This window comes from Pleuronectes platessa, chromosome 1, assembly GCF_947347685.1.
Source record: "Pleuronectes platessa chromosome 1, fPlePla1.1, whole genome shotgun sequence".
In the NCBI taxonomy this organism is placed as follows: Eukaryota; Metazoa; Chordata; class Actinopteri; order Pleuronectiformes; family Pleuronectidae; genus Pleuronectes; species Pleuronectes platessa.
In genome coordinates this window covers 30,520,040-30,537,557 of record NC_070626.1, presented here as the reverse complement: position 1 = coordinate 30,537,557, position 17,518 = coordinate 30,520,040, and the positions used below count along the sequence as shown (strand labels likewise).

At 44.1% G+C, this 17,518-nt stretch overlaps 1 protein-coding gene across 1 annotated transcript in view; it reads right to left on the bottom strand.

The window, feature by feature from the left end:
- LOC128442553 (NACHT, LRR and PYD domains-containing protein 12) overlaps window positions 1-17,518 on the bottom strand; it is a 226,845-nt gene that overhangs the window by 203,431 nt on the left and 5,896 nt on the right. Inside the window, exons 5-11 of the mRNA XM_053425059.1 lie at window positions 15,558-17,331; window positions 11,368-11,466; window positions 10,541-10,714; window positions 9,830-10,003; window positions 7,790-7,963; window positions 7,128-7,301; window positions 6,579-6,752 (exon numbers count right to left, since the gene is read on the bottom strand). Coding sequence (XP_053281034.1) covers window positions 6,579-6,752; window positions 7,128-7,301; window positions 7,790-7,963; window positions 9,830-10,003; window positions 10,541-10,714; window positions 11,368-11,466; window positions 15,558-17,331 — 2,743 coding nt within the window. The remainder of the gene's footprint in view (window positions 1-6,578; window positions 6,753-7,127; window positions 7,302-7,789; window positions 7,964-9,829; window positions 10,004-10,540; window positions 10,715-11,367; window positions 11,467-15,557; window positions 17,332-17,518) is intronic.

Genomic DNA, 17,518 nt, shown 5'->3' with positions numbered 1-17,518 from the left:
CTTATGAAAAGTACTTTGAAATGCCTAATTGAAATATGATATACAAATAAACTGTGTGTAATTTTAGCTTTTAAATGAAATTGGGAAGTGTGTGAACTGGGAGAGTTCAAACACTTTCCTATTTCCAGTTGTGTAAATCCAATGAGTTGCTAATGTTAATTCGAGATTCATATTTAAAATCTGAAATTTGTCCACATGCAAACACAAAGTTCAATACAAGTGAAAAAGTAAGTTTCCAATAACAATTAAATTGATTTGTTTGATTTAAATGGACGGTTCCTTTAAGGACATTTTTATTTTACATTGAATTAGCACCAATAACTACATTTCTTCTGCCAGGAAATGTACTGGGAAAGTTTCCAGATTTTCTTATTTCTTATTGAATGAACCAGGAATCACGTTGGACACAAACATACCGGCCTGTTACTGCGACAGTCGTTCTTCCTGATCGTCATCCTCACCGTCACCCGCTGACACGACTTTCCATCTTCTTTGCCTGTTCACACCAAAAATCAGTCCGAACGAAGTGAGCATGAAAAAATCAAGAAAACACACGTGATCTGACAAATGTAGCGACACAGCAAACAGCAGGAAAGAGAAGAAGCGTGACAGAGAGGAGAGAAGAAGAAGAACGTTCAGACCTGAGAACGTCGATAAGGCACAAGCTGAGAAGCTGCTTTAATGGATGGACGACGAGTTGGATGAAGGAGAAAGTTTGAAAAGTTAAAAATAAAAACAACTCGGGAGGAAACTTCTCATGGAAAAGAAAAATTAAATGTTGAGCAGCATCATGCTTTTATCTCCCACAGTGAACTTCTTCAAACCAGTTGAAACCAGTGCTCCATCAATGTTTGAGACATTTTCACACCAACACACATCAACGCAGCGGCCATGTTGTTAAAGAGGAGGCTGTGAACCTGTCTGTCGGCTTCATCCTCAATAAGATTAAATGTGATGTCTGACTGTTGCAGTTTGGTTTGTGAGAAAGACCAAAATGTGGATTTTCAAACTTTTGCATAGTTTAATTTGGCAGAAATATCACCGGTAATATTTCTGATGTAATGTTTGTTTCTAAGTTGTTCTATGTCAATTCAGAATGTAGCATTGTGTATAATAACTCTTTATTCCCTGTTTCCTTGTTTCATCAGAAAACAGCACAAAATATATTTTTAATTTTGATATTTTCTACAATCTTAAGTGATCAGCCTCTCTCTTCAATATGGCGGCAGCAGAGACGTTTCACACCATCAGGGGATGTGAGGTCTGTGTGAAAATATCTAAAGTATTTCTGGCATCTGGCAACAGATCAAATAACAACAGAGTACAAAGTAAGTGAGTCACATATATCAGGAATATGAGTCAAATAATTAAATATATGTCATAATTCATATTTATTCTTATATTAAATCATATTAATTTGTGTTCATCAATGTTAATGGAAAATAGAAGGTACATTTTTTTACATAAAGTGTTAAATGAAATGATTCAGTGTATAATAATATAACTATCATCTATTGTTAATATTTAAATAAATCAACAACTTGTAGAATTTTCTTATTTTTCTTCAATGTAAACATGAAGCAGCGTCCTGGACTTGTTAAAAAGAGGAAACTGAAGATGTAGGAATATATTAAAAAAGGGAATAAATTAGAATCCTTTTGGTTACATTATGGAAATTGGTTAGTTACATGTACAAGTTCCACGGCTCTAAATACTACATTACCCATCAGCCCCTGATGCTGCTTATCGCTCACAGAGTTCTCTGGTGGTGGAACGAAACTCAAACACTGAAAAACTAACTTCAAATGATTAAATGTGTAAAACATGAGTATTTTAAATATGGTTAAGTTCCAATTTATTTACATGAAAGCGTTTACACGTGGAGCTGAAACAATGAACCAATAATCTATTATATAATTGTAATTAACAATAAGAACACTTCAAATTGTGCCGGACGAAAAGGTTTTACACACGTTAAATATTATTTGTCAGAACGTCGATACTGCAGCTCCACTCCAGTGACACAAGATGGCAGCGTTCGTACCTGAGATATTTTGGCTTCACTTTCGTACAGCAGGAGGAAGTGGAAACATGTCATCCATCTTTATTTAACAATCATGAGCCGTCCCACTAACTGAACTCTGTCTGTTGTCCAGCCCCTGATGACCACCCCCAAAGGGACCGCCCTCCCCCAGCACAGCTTCTTCCACACGCCGGTCCCCCTCTCGCCTCTGGCCACCATGTTGACCACAGCTGGACACGTGGCCTCCCAAACCGTTTACATCCCTCAGAGGAAGCTGGACGTGGCGTCCGAGGAGTCGTGAAGGGAAGCGCTCCGGTGTCTGTGTTGATTACGTGTGTGAGTGCTGCGTCTGTGTGGTGGTCGGTTGGTGTTTTTAATGTTATTTGGTTTGTTGAGCGTGTTACAGTATTCACTACCTCTTCTTAGTACCGATGTGCAGATGTTGGTAAACGAGGCGAATATTGGCCGCTACCGATGTTCGGCCGATACTTCGGTGCAACACTAGATATTAGATAATTTCTGGTTGAAATTATCTAATATTTCTGGTTGAAATATTAGATAATTCTGGTTGAAAATCACTGCACTAGACAATAAGTGTCGGGCCTCATTTACCAAACGGTGCCATGTGTCTGATCCATCGTGTCAATGCGTGTTCGCCCCTTCGCCCTCATGACAAGACGCCGCCACAGCCTCCTCAGTGAGTCATGTGATGTCACAGAATTTAAACTTCAATGAAGTGGAAACAGTTTATTTAAACAGTGAAACATGGAAAGTGAGAAACTCAAACTCAGGTCAGATCCATCACCTGCGACTTTACAGAGAAGATTTAATCTGATGTCATTCATAAAACACAGTGAAATAAAATCGTTAACATTTAGACTGTAAATAAAGATGAAGCCAAATGATCTTCATCACCCCCTGGTGGCTGGCTGCAGTATAGATCATAAACCCTGCCTCCTCAATGTGTCTGATCAGCTGATTATTACAGTTTTTCTCCATTGCTTTGGCTCATTTCACGAAACAGAAATGACATTCTCAAAACAACATGTGCAAACCTCCAAACCACTGGGTACTTGCTCACAACAGATTGGAATATCTCATTCCTTTAATCAAATTGCAATTGTATTAGCACATCCTTGCAATGACAAGTACAATTTCCAACAGCTTGCACAAATTTCAAATGATTTAGCACACCTTTGCAAACGGTTAGGTACAATTGCCTTCAGTTAGTTCAATTACCAATTGAATATATATTGCTGGTGAAAACTGACTGTCACTTCTCAGTCAAGTGGTTGTTCTCTGCAGAACATGTTGGCATAATTTCATTGTTTACATCATCACCTGCACAATAGTTCACTCTACTGTCAAAATCGTACAGGCACATAATACCAAGAAAAACATCATGGTTTATACTGTAATAAGGATATCTTTGATCATCGGCTTCATTTTCAGGTGCAACTAGAACTTTAGTAATCAAGGTTGAGTTTCACACATCTCATCACCAATCACACAGTAAGTTTACAGTTTTTCTCAATTGCTTTGGCTCATTTCACGAAACAGAAATGACATTCTCAGAGCTCTAAGTGCAATTGGCAAAATAGCCCATATGGTTCAGCACAACTACATAGATCACCTTCAAAAGGTCATATCTCACTATACCAAATTTTAGTTTTGATGTGCTTATTGTTTGACAGTATATAGTGCTGTACACATTTTCTGTTACTGTTACCATGATGTATTGCAATTACTGTAACAATTTCCATGGCAGTATGAGTTCAATAAACATCTTTTATGTGAAACCTTGAATTAATCTTTTTTCTGTTTGATACACATAATATTCTGGAAAGAAAACATCTACTGTAACCATTCAGTGACCATTCAAGGACTGAGCCAAGATTGAAATGTGCACACTAGGGATATTTCTATGGTCGACTGCCATACTGACAAAACATCTAAACATTTTGACCTGTAGTGTTTAAACAATGCCAAAGGGACTTTTCATTTTGGGGGCACTGACTATTTGTATGAGAAAATGATTTAGTTTTGACTGATGAGTTTGCTGTTTTGGGAGAGATATGACCTTTTGCAGGTGTGCTATGGAGATTTGCTGAACCATCTATGTTATTTTGAGGGATGAGCCACAGCAATCGAGAAGGAAATTTTCATTTTGGGGGCACTGACTATTTATATGAGAAAATGATTTGGTTTTGACTGATGAGTTAGCTGTTTTGGGAGAGATATGACCTTTTGCAGGTGATCTATGTAGTTGTGCTGAACCATATGGGCTATTTTGCCAATTGCACTTAGAGCTCTGAGAATGTCATTTCTGTTTCGTGAAATGAGCCAAAGCAATGGAGAAAAACTGTAAATCACAAATTCTCTCTGTGTTGTTGCTGTGAGACGTGACGGACGACATGTTCTGATAAACCTAACCTGAATGAGATCATACTCAGAATAATCAACAATCATTGATAAATCATTATAACATCCTGTCGGAGTTTACACTACATCTTGACATCCGGCAGGAATAATAACAGGATTAAATTAACTTTGAGCAGCTGCTGCTGCTTCAGCCTCTGGATCCTCAGGTCACAGCTCAGCCTCCGTCCACACACACTGTCCTCTTCACACTCACCTCCACGGAGATCTCCCCTCCCACCTGTTGAGAGAAGAAGACATCAGTGTTACAGAGACTCACTTCATCAGCTGTGAGTCAGTGATGCAGCTCATCCAGTAGAAAGAGCAGCAGGGACTTCAGTCCTGTTCAGAGGTGGAGCAGCTTCCTCTCTGCTTCATGTTCACGTGTTGGAATGAACACGCTAAGAGCTCAGTGTGTGTCCTCTGCATGTCAAAGTGCAGAGTGGACACCTGAGAGGTGGATTTACTGCTGTTACAGGTGAAGACATGCTTCACTGTGTGAGCACGTGCACATAAAAGGGGCGGGGTTTACTGAGTATGACCAATCACAGACGTGGACAGTTTGACTGACAGCAGAGCCTCATATTTCACAACCAGGATCAAACTGTTCTATAATAAAAATCAGAGGAGAACAAACACATGATCCAGAATAAAAGAAACTCAGTTACAGCTGCTAAATGCAGGAAGAACAGCTGGTAAAACATCTGGATTGTGTCAATGTGTAAGTTACAGCGCCCCCTGGTGGCATCTGGTGAAAATATATTATATGACCACGATATAATAATGTGTGTGAACGAGATAAATAACTCGAGGTCACGAGATCTGAATCTGTTGTTTACTAACAAGACGAGTGGAAGAGAAGAAGATTCTTGATGAGAAACATTTGATACCAGGATGTGACACACACTGTCTCACTGTCTCTGAGGACACACACTGCCTCACTGTCTCTGAGGACACACACTGTCTCACTGACTTTGAGGACACACTGTCTCACTGACTTTGAGGACACACACTGTCTCTGAGGACAAACACTGTCTAAAGGCCAAATTATACTCGTGTTGCACGGACGCACGCATGCACGCAAGACACGCAACACGCCCCTTTCGAGCCCTCTGGCGGCTTGCGTGTGTCCGCCAATTTTTCTAACTATACGACAAAACGACGCGAGCCTCACGCAGCCCGCAAGGCTTGTGATTGGTCGGCTTACTACATCCCGTCCGGAGTCTAGTTTCCGGTTTCATGCCCAAAAATACGCGGAAATCACGGAAGATTAAGAAGAACGAATATGGACCAAATAGATGAGCACTTGGCAGAAGAGATCCGAAAGTATGACCACTTGTATAAACTGTCACTGACTGGCCGATTTGTCTGCCAGAAATAGGCTATGAGGAGCCGGAGTGGCGATGTAAATAAACATTCGACGAAGAAGAAGACGTCTCTTCTTTGTGTGTTTTGTTTTCGAAAAAAAAAGTTACTCCGCCTAGTGTTCTGGCGGTGAATTGCGTTGCAACACGCGCAACACGTTTAGGAAGCATAAACCAAAACGGATCCGTCGATGCAGCTGCGTGGCCTTCCGCGGTTGCAGTCGCAGGACTATAATTAGGCCTTAACTGTCTCTGAGGACACACACCGTCTCAGTGACTCTGAGGACAAACACTGTCTCTGAGGACACACACTGACTCTGAGGACACACACTGTCTCCGAGGACACACACTGTCTCTGAGGACACACTCTGTCTCACTGTCTCTAAGGACACACACTGACTCCGAGGACACACACTGTCTCTGAGGACACACACTGTGGTGGAAACCTCTGATATCACTACTCAATAGAAACACCTTTAAGGAGAGTGTGCACCACACAACAGTGTAGAGTCACTGTGGTCAGTGGGCGGAGCTTCTATACGGGTTGATCTCCAACTTAACCTGGAGCAGGTTAGTCGTTCATCAGAAGTTACCATGGTGATTTACCTCGTTAAGAAGTGGACGAGCTTCGTAGAACTGAAAAAACTAAACCTGAAGTTAACCTGATAACCACAAATCCTGCTTGGTAGCACAGACCCTGGATCTGTGATACTGACTGTGATTAGTAAAATACTGATGAAAGCAGCGTGGACTGATTCCAACCATCTACTGACCTCAGAGTCTCCAGTCGACAGGTTGGACTCTGCTGTAGATCAAGCAGCTCCTTCACTCCTGAGTCCTGCAGGCCGTTGTACCTCAGATCCAGTTCTCTCAGATGAGAGGGGTTTGACCTCAGAGCTGAAGCCAGAGAAGAACAGCTGATCTCTGTCAGTCTGCAACTCCTCAACCTGGATAAATAATAAAACTTAACTGTAAATTAAACTGAGTTCATGTGTGAAAACAACAGACACACATTCATGTGAGCCCAGACTCATAACATGGAAGATAAATAAGAAATAAGACATTGAACTAAAAACGAGTCCTGATTCAGTAAAAATCGATTATTTGGACCCGGTCTCTGTCCTGCAGATCAGTTTAGGAAATCCAGAACTAAACTCAGTGTTTTAACAAGTAGCTGAATATTTAAAATGTCACAAATTAATCAATGAATGGATTCAAGTTTTGTATTAAGAGGAATTATTATAATTATAATTAAATGAGAACTTGTGTATAAATGCAGTTTTTTAGATATGAGATCTACAAAAGTTAGTCAGTGAACCGACCTCAGAGTCTCCAGTCGACAGGTTGGACTCTGTAGAAAACCACACAGCTCCTTCACTCCTGAGTCCTGCAGGTCGTTGTAGCTCATATCCAGTTTTCTCAGATGAGAGGGGTTTGACCTCAGAGCTGAAGCCAGAGAAGAACAGCTGATCTCTGACAGACTGCAGCTGTTCAACCTGGATAAAGAAATATTAATATTTTAATGTGTCCTCATGTTGTTGTGGATCGTAATCATGTCAACACAGACACTCAACATGCTGCTGACCTCAGTCCAGTCTGTGACCTGAAGATAAATATCAGATCAGACATGTTGGACCATTGTTTTATTCATCAGCTTCTTCTCTGTGTGTTGGTCACTGAGCAGGTTTGTGTAATTAAACACTGTTTTAAGTAGGGATGGCTCCTGACAGTCACTTCCTGTTTGTTTCTATACTTATCAACTGTCCAACTCGTTCCAATAAGAATGTGTCTTATTTTGAAAAACCTGAGGAGGACGAGTGCTCTGCCTCAGTCCAAATGTTATTTACTGACACTTTCTTAGTGATCAGGAGCAGGTGAGTGACAGGTGACTGAGGGACAGTGAGCAGAGCAGAACTGAGACAATTTAAATAAATAATGACCCAATAAGAAAGAAAGTTGGAATTGTGAAGAAGGATTTAAAGACCTCAGAGTCTCCAGTCGACAGTTTGGACTCTCCAGTCCAGAACACAGCAGCTTCACTCCTGAGTCCTGCAGCTTGTTGTCACTCAGATCCAGTTCTCTCAGATGAGAGGGGTTTGACTTCAGAGCTGAGGCCACGACTTCACAGTGAGTCTCTGAGAGTAGACAACCACAGAGTCTGTAATTAAAGAAAATATCTGTTAGAATAAAATCAGAAAACAACATTCATACAAAACGTGATCATGTGACCCTCACCCTGGCAAATCCCCTTTTTGTCTCATGAACATGTTAAAAACTCCTCAAGAGAATCCTTTCAGATTTGGTTCAAGCTTTAAATTAGACTGACAGAGGAACTCATTAGATTCAGGTAGTCAAAGGTCGCATATAGCAAAGTAAATTTGGCCAATCAACATCGTCGAAAAAATAAAGGTTCTGCTAGCGCCCAAGCCCAGGCGTGGCAACAGGAAGTAGCCATGTTAATGCAGTATTTGGGTTTCCATGTTGACTTTTTAAAGCTGCTGGAACAGAAACAGCACAGACTGTTACTGGAGTGAGAGATGTGAAACATTAATCCGAGAAAATAAAGAAACATGAGTCTAGGAGGGCGCACATGGAAAATACAAGGAAGCTTTAGCCATGTTAGGAACCGTTAACATCGCTGTGCAGCTGGATGAAGGCCACAGGGTCAGGTGAGAAAACACAATGAAGAGGTGGATAAGTTATCTGTGTCAAATTCTGAGTGTGTTTTCTTTGTGTATAGTTTACCTCCTAAGATATCCAGCAGTGTATGGCAACGCCTTCTAGTTTGTCTTAATAGTGTTTGTTAATAGTACTGTATATGTTTCAGGAATGTGTACATAGTTAACACTAGTAACCAGACTCAGTCAGTAGTTTAATGATGTATCCTCTATTTACTATCTGAGGTCGAGGGCAACAATTAATAATAATACAACTAATAATAATTTACATTATTTATCAATCGGCTGATTATTATTATTTCGGTATGTTTTTATTTAATTTAGTTTTCTAAGCTTAGTCTTTTAAGTTAGCTAGTGCAGTATGTAATTTACTTTTATGTTTATTATTGGAATTGAATAAATACCAACTATTTCACAAAGACCTGGTTTCCTTCAGTTTGTTTTGAATCATAGTTGAACAGCACAGCGGCTGATGAATATTTTTTCACCATCAGCCTCTGGTGAGACAGGTGACCACAGGCCTTCAGCCAATCAATCGATTTAGTCAACCAGTTTCATTGAGCACTGAGAAATGAAATTAATATAATTAATTATTATTTATATATTTTAAATCATCAATGCTTTTCAAGGGCCCCCCTCCAGTTTGGGGCCCTGGGAAGTCAGTTCCATTTTTCCCCACCACAATGACGCCACTGTATGTACGTACACACACAAAAACACAAAAACACACACACGCACACACACACGCAGGGTGGTAATTCACTTGGATTGAGTGATTGTCTCTTCACGCTGAGCTAGCTGTTCGCTCAGATAGAAACTTTCCACATTTGTATATATACATATTTATCTACATTTATATATATAAATGTAGATAAATATGTATATTTCTCCATGAGCTTGAGGAACCCTCAAACTCCTGAACAGTGATCACATTGGATTTCACTCCCAAAATCTGATCAGTTGTTCTCATATGGACATGAGAACAATGAGAATGTATATATGTATTAATACCAAATGTATATGGTACAAAAATATTCATGTCAGCACAGACTCATAACATTGAAGATAAATATGAAATCAGACATGTTAGACTAAAAACGAGTCCTGATTCAGTAAAAATAGATTATTTGGACCCGGTCTCTGTCCTGCAGATCAGTTTAGGAAATCAAGAACTAAATTCAGTGTTTTAACAAGTAGCTGAATATTTAAAATGTCACAAATTAATTAATGAATGGATTCAAGTTATGTATGAAGAGGAATTATTATAAATTAGAATTAAATCAGAACTTGTGTATAAATGCTGTTTTATAGATATGAGTTCTACAAAAGTCAGTCAGTGAACTAACCTCAGAGTCTCCAGTTGACAAGTTGGACTCTGTAGGAAACCACACAGCTCCTTCACTCCTGAGTCCTTCAGGTAGTATCCTCTCAGATTTAGTTCTCTCAGATGAGAGGGGTTTGACCTCAGAGCTGAAGCCAGAGAAGAACAGCTGATCTCTGACAGACTGCAGTTCTTCAACCTGGATAAAGAAATATGAATATTTGAATGTGTCCTCCTGTTGTTGTGGATCGTCATCATGTCAACACAGACTCTCAACATGCTGCTGACCTCAGTCCAGTCTGTGACCTGAAGATAAATATCAGATCAGACATGTTGGACCATTGTTTCATTCATCACCTTCTTCTCTGTGTGTTGGTCACTGAGCAGGTTTGTGTAATTAAACACTGTTTAAAGTAGGGATGGCTCCTGACACTCACTTCCTGTTTGTTTCTATACTTATCAACAGTCCATCGTGTTTCAATAATAATGTGTCTTATTTTGAAAACCTGAGGAGGACGAGTGCTCGGCCTTAGTCCACATGTTATTTACTGACACTTTCTTAGTGATCAGGAGCAGCTGAGTGCAGGTGAATGGAGTTGATGAGGTGGACGTGACTGACAGGCTGGGTGAGTGACAGATGACTGAGGGACAGTGAGCAGAGCAGAACTGAGACAATTTAAATAAATAATGACCCAATAAGAAAGAAAGTTGGAAAAGTGAAGAAGGATTTAAGGACCTCAGAGTCTCCAGTCGACAGTTTGGACTCTCCAGTCCAGAACACAGCAGCTTCACTTCTGAGTCCTTCAGGTAGTTGTCACTCAGATCCAGTTCTCTCAGATGTGAGGGGTCTGACTTCAGAGCTGAGGCCACGACTTCACAGTGAGTCTCTGAGAGTTCAAAACCACCAAGTCTGCAATTAAAGAAAATATCTGTTAGAATAAAATCAGAAAACAACATTCATACAAAACGTGATCATGTGACCCTCACCCTGGTAAATCCCCTTTATGCCTCATGAACTTGTTAAAAACTCCTCAAGAGAATCCTTTCAGATTTGGTTCAAGCGTCAAATTAGACTGACAGAGGAACTCATTAGATTCACGTGGTCAAAGGTCAAAGGTCAGGTCACACAACATGTTTCTAGCCTCTTGAACATGATATCTCAAGTCTGTCTTTAGGGGATTTCTTCACATTTTGACCAGTTGGACTCAAACAAAAAATGGAAATGTGTGTCACATACAGTGGCAGCCGGCCAATAGAGGGAGCTAGTGCGCCCCCCTCCCTTTTGGAGAGTTTGGTTTTCATTGTTTTTACGTCTTTAATAAAACGTAATCTAACATTAACTATGATAACTTATTTGTATTTTTTATTCATAAGCTCAGTGGAAATGTGCGGATAACGATACGAGTATAGCAAGTCAATTTGGCCAACCAACGTCGTCGAAAATTAAGCTTCTGCTAGCGCCCAAGCCCGGTTGCTTGGTGTCCGTGGAGGAAATGAGACGGAACTAGTGACATGACGGCAGCAGGTTCACTTGAAACAGCATCGCAGCTGCGATACACACACCTGAGGATCTTCACATAACTGGTACAGCACAAAGGCGTGGCAACAGGAAGTAGCCATGTTAATGCAGTCTTTTGTTTCCATGTTGACTTTTTAAAGCTGCTGGAACAGAAACAGCACAGACTGTTACTGGAGTGAGAGATGTGAAGCATTAATCCGAGAAAATAAAGAAACATGAGTCTAGGATGGCGCACATGGAAATGACAAGGAAGCTATAGCCATGTTAGGAACAGTTAACTTTGATGTGCAGCTGGATGAAGGCCACAGGGTCAGGTGAGAAAACACAATGAAGAGGTGGATAAGTTATCTGTGTCAAATTGTGTTTTCTTTGTGTATAGTTTACCTCATAAGATATCCAGCAGGGTATGGCACCGCCTTTTATTTTTGCTCAATAGTGTTTGTTAATAGTACTGTATATGTTTCAGGAATGTGTACTTAGTAAACACTAGTAACCAGACTCAGTCAGTAATTTAATGATGCATCCTATACTTACTATCTGAGCAGGAGGGCAACAACTAATAATAATTGACATTATTTATCAATCGGCTGATTATTATAATTTCTGTATGTTTTAATTTGATTTAGTTTTCTAAGCTTAGTTTAGTTAGTTATTGCAGTATGCAATTTACTTTTATTACTGGAATTAAATAAATACGAACTATTTCACAAAGCCTCTCCTGGAACCGTCACCTTATCGTGGTGGAGAGGTTTGCGTGTCCCTATGAACCTGAGGGCTGTGTTGTCTGGAGCCTTGTGCTCCTGGTAGGGTCTCTCATGGCAGAGTGGTCTCAGGTGAGGGGCCAGACTAAGAATGGTTAAAAAAAAACCTCAATGAATAACGTAAAAAGAGGAGATGTGACCCGGCCCGGAGGAAGCCCGGGGCCCCCGTCTGGAGCCAGGCCCAGACGGAGGGCTCGATGGCGAGCGCCTGGTGGCCGGGTTTGCCACGGAGCCCGGTCGGGCATAGCCCGAACAAACTACGTGGCACCCCCCCTCTCTTCATCCCATGGGCCCACCACCTGTGGGAAGACCCGTTGGGGTCGGGTGCGCAGCCACATGGGTGGCAGCGAAGGTCAGGGGTCTCGACGGACCAGACCCGGGCGGCAGAAGCTGGCTCTGGGGACGTGGAACGTCACCTCGCTGTGGGGAAAGGAACCGGAGCTTGTGAGGGAGGTGGAGCGCTATCAGTTAGATCTGGTGGGGCTTACCTCCACGCACAGTCTCAGCTCTGGTACTGTACTCCTGGATAAGGGTTGGACTCTATTCTTCTCCGGAGTTGCCGAGGGCGTGAGGCGCCGGGCGGGTGTGGGGATACTCATAAATCCCCGGCTGAGCGCCGCTGTGTTGGAGTTTACCCCGGTAGACGAGAGGGTCGCCTCCCTGCGCCTAAGGGTTGTAGGGGGGAAAACTCTGACTGTTGTCCGGCGTATGCACCAAACAGCAGCTCAGAGTACTCGGCCTTCTTGGAGACCCTGAATGGAGTCCTGTATGGGGCTCCAGTAGGGGACTCCGTAGTTCTGCTGGGTGACTTCAACGCCCACGTGGGCAACGATGGAGACACCTGGAGAGGCGTGGTGGGGAGGAACGGCCTCCCTGATCTAAACCCGAGCGGTCGTTTGTTATTGGACTTCTGTGCTAGTCATGGATTATCCATAACAAACACCATGTTCGAACATAAGGGTGCTCATAAGTGTACCTGGTACCAGAGTACCCTAGGCCGAAGATCAATGATCGATTTTGTGATTGTGTCATCTGATCTGAGGCCGCATGTTTTGGACACTCGGGTAAAGAGAGGGGCGGAACTGTCAACCGACCACCATCTGGTTGTGAGTTGGATCAGGGAATGGGGGAAATTTCCGGATAGACCTGGTAAGCCCAAACGAGTAGTGCGGGTGAACTGGGAACGTCTGGAGGAGGCCCCCGTCCTAGGTATCTTCAACTCACACCTCCGGCGGAGTTTTTCTGGCATTCCTGTGGAGGTTGGGGGCATTGAGCCAGAGTGGGCGGTGTTCAAAGCCTCCATTGCTGAAGCTGCGGTGGCTAGCTGTGGCCTCAGGGTCTTAGGCTCCTCAAGGGGCGGTAACCCTCGGACACCGTGGTGGACACCGGTGGTCAGGGAAGCCGTCCGATTGAAGAAGGAGGCCTTCCGGGATATGATATCCTGGAGGACTCCGGACTCGGTTGCAGGGTACCGACAGGCCCGAAGGGCTGCAGCTGCTGCCGTGTCGGAGGCTAAGCAGTGGGTGTGGGAGAAGTTCGGAGAGGCCATGGAGAAGGACTTGGCAAACCGGGGTGGTGGTTCCCCTGTTCAAAAAGGGGGACCAGAGAGTGTGTGCCAATTACCGGGGTATCACACTTCTCAGCCTCCCTGGTAAAGTCTACTCCAAGGTGCTGGAAAGGAGGGTTCGGCCGATCGTCGAACCTCAGATTGAAGAGGAACAATGCGGTTTTCACCCCGGACGTGGAACTACGGACCAGCTCTTCACTCTCGCAAGGATCCTGGAGGGGGCCTGGGAGTATGCCCATCCGGTCCACTTGTGTTTTGTGGATCTGGAGAAGGCGTATGACCGGGTCCCCCGGGAGAAACTGTGGGAGGTGCTGCGGGAGTATGGGGTAAGGGGGTCTCTCCTCAGGGCCATCCAATCTCTGTACTCCCAAAGCGAGAGCTGTGTTCGGGTCCTCGGCAGCCAGTCAGTTTCGTTCTCAGTGGGTGCTGGTCTCCGCCAGGGCTGCGCCTTGTCACCAATCCTGTTTGTGATATACATGGACAGGATATCGAGGCGTAGTCGTGGTGGGGAGGGGTTGCAGTTCGGTGGTCTGAGGATCTCGTCACTGCTTTTTGCGGATGATGTGGTCCTCATTGGATCATCGGCTTGTGACCTTCAGCACTCACTGGATCGGCTGGCGGCCGAGTGTGAAGCGGCTGGGATGAGGATCAGCACCGCTAAATCTGAGGCCATGACTCTTAGCAGGAAACCAATGGTTGCTTACTCCGGGTAGGAAATGAGTCCTTAGCCCAAGTGAAGGAGTTCAAGTACCTCGGGGTCTTGTTCGCGAGTGAGGGTACTATGGAGCGTGAGATTGGCCGGAGAATCGGAGCAGCTGGGGGCGGTATTGCGTTCGCTTTACCGCACCGTTGTAACGAAAAGAGAGCTGAGCCGCAAGGCAAAGCTCTCGATCTACCGGTCGATCTTCGTTCCTATCCTCACCTATGGTCATGAGGGCTGGGTGATGACCGAAAGGACGAGATCGCGGGTACAAGCGGCCGAGATGAGTTTTCTCAGAAGGGTGGCTGGCGTCTCCCTTAGGGATAGGGTGAGAAGCTCAGTCATCCGTGAGGAACTCGGATTAGAGCCGCTGCTCCTTTACTTAGAAAGGAGTCAGCTGAGGTGGTTCGGGCATCTGGTAAGGATGCCCACTGGGCGCCTCCCTTGGGAGGTTTTTCAGGCACGTCCAGTGGGGAGGAGACCTCGGGGAAGACCCGGGACTAGGTGGAGAGATTATATCTCAAAACTGGCCTGGGAACGCCTCGGGATCCCCCCGTCAGAGCTGGTCAATGTGGCCCGGGAAAGGGAAGTCTGGGGCCCCCTGCTTGAGCTGCTCCCCCCGCGACCCGACCCCGGATAAGCGGATGACGATGATCTGATGATGATGATGATATTTCACAAAGACCTGGTTTCCTGCAGTTTGTGTTGAATCGTAGTTTGACAGCACAACGGCTGATGAATATTTTTCACCATCCGCCACTGGTGAGACAGTTGACCACAGTCCTTCAGCCAATCAATCGATTTATTCAACCAGTTTCATTAAGCACTTAGAAATGAAATTAATATAATTAATTATTATTTATATATTGTAATCATCAAGGCTTTCCATGGGCCCCCCTCCCCTATTGGATTTCACTCCCCACATCTGATCAGTTGTTCTCATATGGACATGAGAACAATGAGAATATATGTATTAATACCAAATGTATATGTTACATAAATGAGTTTGTGGAGGAAGCTGGAGAACCCAGAGAAAACCCTGCAGACACCAGGAGAACCTCCTCCTCACAGAAAGGCTGCACTAACAGTGTTGACCACAGCAACACCATGCTGCCCAAAACAATGAGAATCATTTAACACTGAGTGTATTTGAAGAATGACTCATCTCCACTGATTGAACATGTTATTGATCATGTCTGGACTCACCGAGCCTTCCTGCAGTTCCTCACAGCTGGGATCAGTCTCAGTCGACCCTGGTATGATGTGTTGAACTTCATCAGGTCCAACTCATCCAGAACCTCCTCTGACATCTGCAGCATGTAGGCCAGAGCTGAGCAGTGGATCTCAGAGAGTTTCTCCTCTGATCTGTTCTCTGACGTCAGGAACAGTTTCATCTGCTGATGAACTGAGTGCTCGTTCATCTCAGTCAGACAGTGGAAGATGTTGATGCTTCTGTCAGGAGAAATGTCATCACTCTCCATCTCCTTCAGGTTGTTGATGACTCTCTGGATGATCTTTGGATTGTTCCCTGTCCGACCCAGCAGGTCTCCTAAGACTCTCTGGTTGGACTCCAGACTGAGGCCGTGAAGGAAGCGAACAAACAGGTCCAGATGACCATTTGTACTGGTGAGCGATTTCTTCATGGTTCTCTTCAGGAGGTCATCCAGGGAGAAGTTACAGTCTGTGTCCCCATATGTTCCCAAGAAGTTGTTGAGTTCTTCTGTGTTCCTCTCGGTGTAACAGTGGAACATGTAGACTGCAGCCAGAAACTCCTGAACGCTCAGATGAACAAAGCAGTAGACTGATTTCTGGAAGATCACACACTCTCTTCTGAAGATCTCAGTACAAACTCCTGAGTACACCGAGGCCTCTGTGACATTAAGACCACACTGCTCCAGGTCTTCTTGGTAGAACATGATGTTTCCTTCCTCCAGATGTTTAAGTGCCAGCCTCCCCAGCTTCAGGAGAACGTCCCTGTCAGCCTTCTTCTCACCGTACTTGTTGTTCTTCCTCTTTGTCTGAACCAGCAGGAAGTGTGAGTACAGGTCAGTAAGGGTCTTGGGCAGCTCTCCTCTCTGGTCTGTGGTCAACATGTGCTCCAGAACTGTAGCACTGATCCAGCAGAAGACTGGGATTTGACACATGATGCGGAGGCTCCTGGACATCTTGATGTGTGAGATGATTCTGCTGCACAGCTCTACATCACTGAATCTCCTCCTGAAGTACTCGTCCTTCTGGGCGTCAGTGAAGCCTCGTACTTCTGTGACCCTGTCAACACATGTAGGGGGGATCTGATTGGCCGCCGCAGGTCTGGAGGTTATCCAGACGAGAGCCGAGGGAAGCAGATTCCCCCGGATGAGGTTTGTCAGCAGCACGTTGACTGATGACCTCTGTGTGACCTCAGACACAAGCTCCCTGTGGTTGAAGTCCAGAGAAGGTCTGCTTTCATCCAGGCCGTCAAAGATGAACAAAGGTTTACAGACAGCGAGCGTCTCTGCAGTGAGCTTCTGTAACGCTGGATGGAAAACATGGAGCAGCGTGAGAAGACTGTGCTGCTGGTCCTTCACCAAGTTCAGCTCCCTGAACGAAAGCACAGCCAGCAGACCCACATCCTGGTTTTCTAAACCCTCTGCCCAGTCCAGAGTGAACTTCTGCACCGAGAAGGTTTTTCCAACGCCAGCGACGCCGTTGGTCAGGACGACTCTGATGCTGCTCTGCTGGTCAGTGGAGGCTTTAAAGATGTCGTGGACCTTGATGGGAGTGTCCTGGAGGATCTTCATCTTGGAAGCCTTCTCAAGCTGCCTCACCTCATGTTGAGTATTAACCTCTTCACTCTGTCCCTCTGTGGAGTAGAGATCAGTGTAGATCCTGTTGAGGAGGGTTCTACTTCCTGTTTCATCATTTCCTTCAGTCACATGTTCACATCTCCTCCTCACACTGAGCTTATGTTCATCTAAAACCTCCTGCAGACCACGATCTGCTGAAAGACAAGAAACAATGTCAGAGACATAGAATCTGAGAATCTGCTGATTGATTTCATCAGATACAGAAAAACTACAGAAAATAAAAGCTTTGTAACTTTGTGCTTTTCTAACGATGTTAAATGTTGATGCTGTATGAAGGAACCAAATAAAACCACATGTGCTGTTGTCAGAAGTGAAGACATC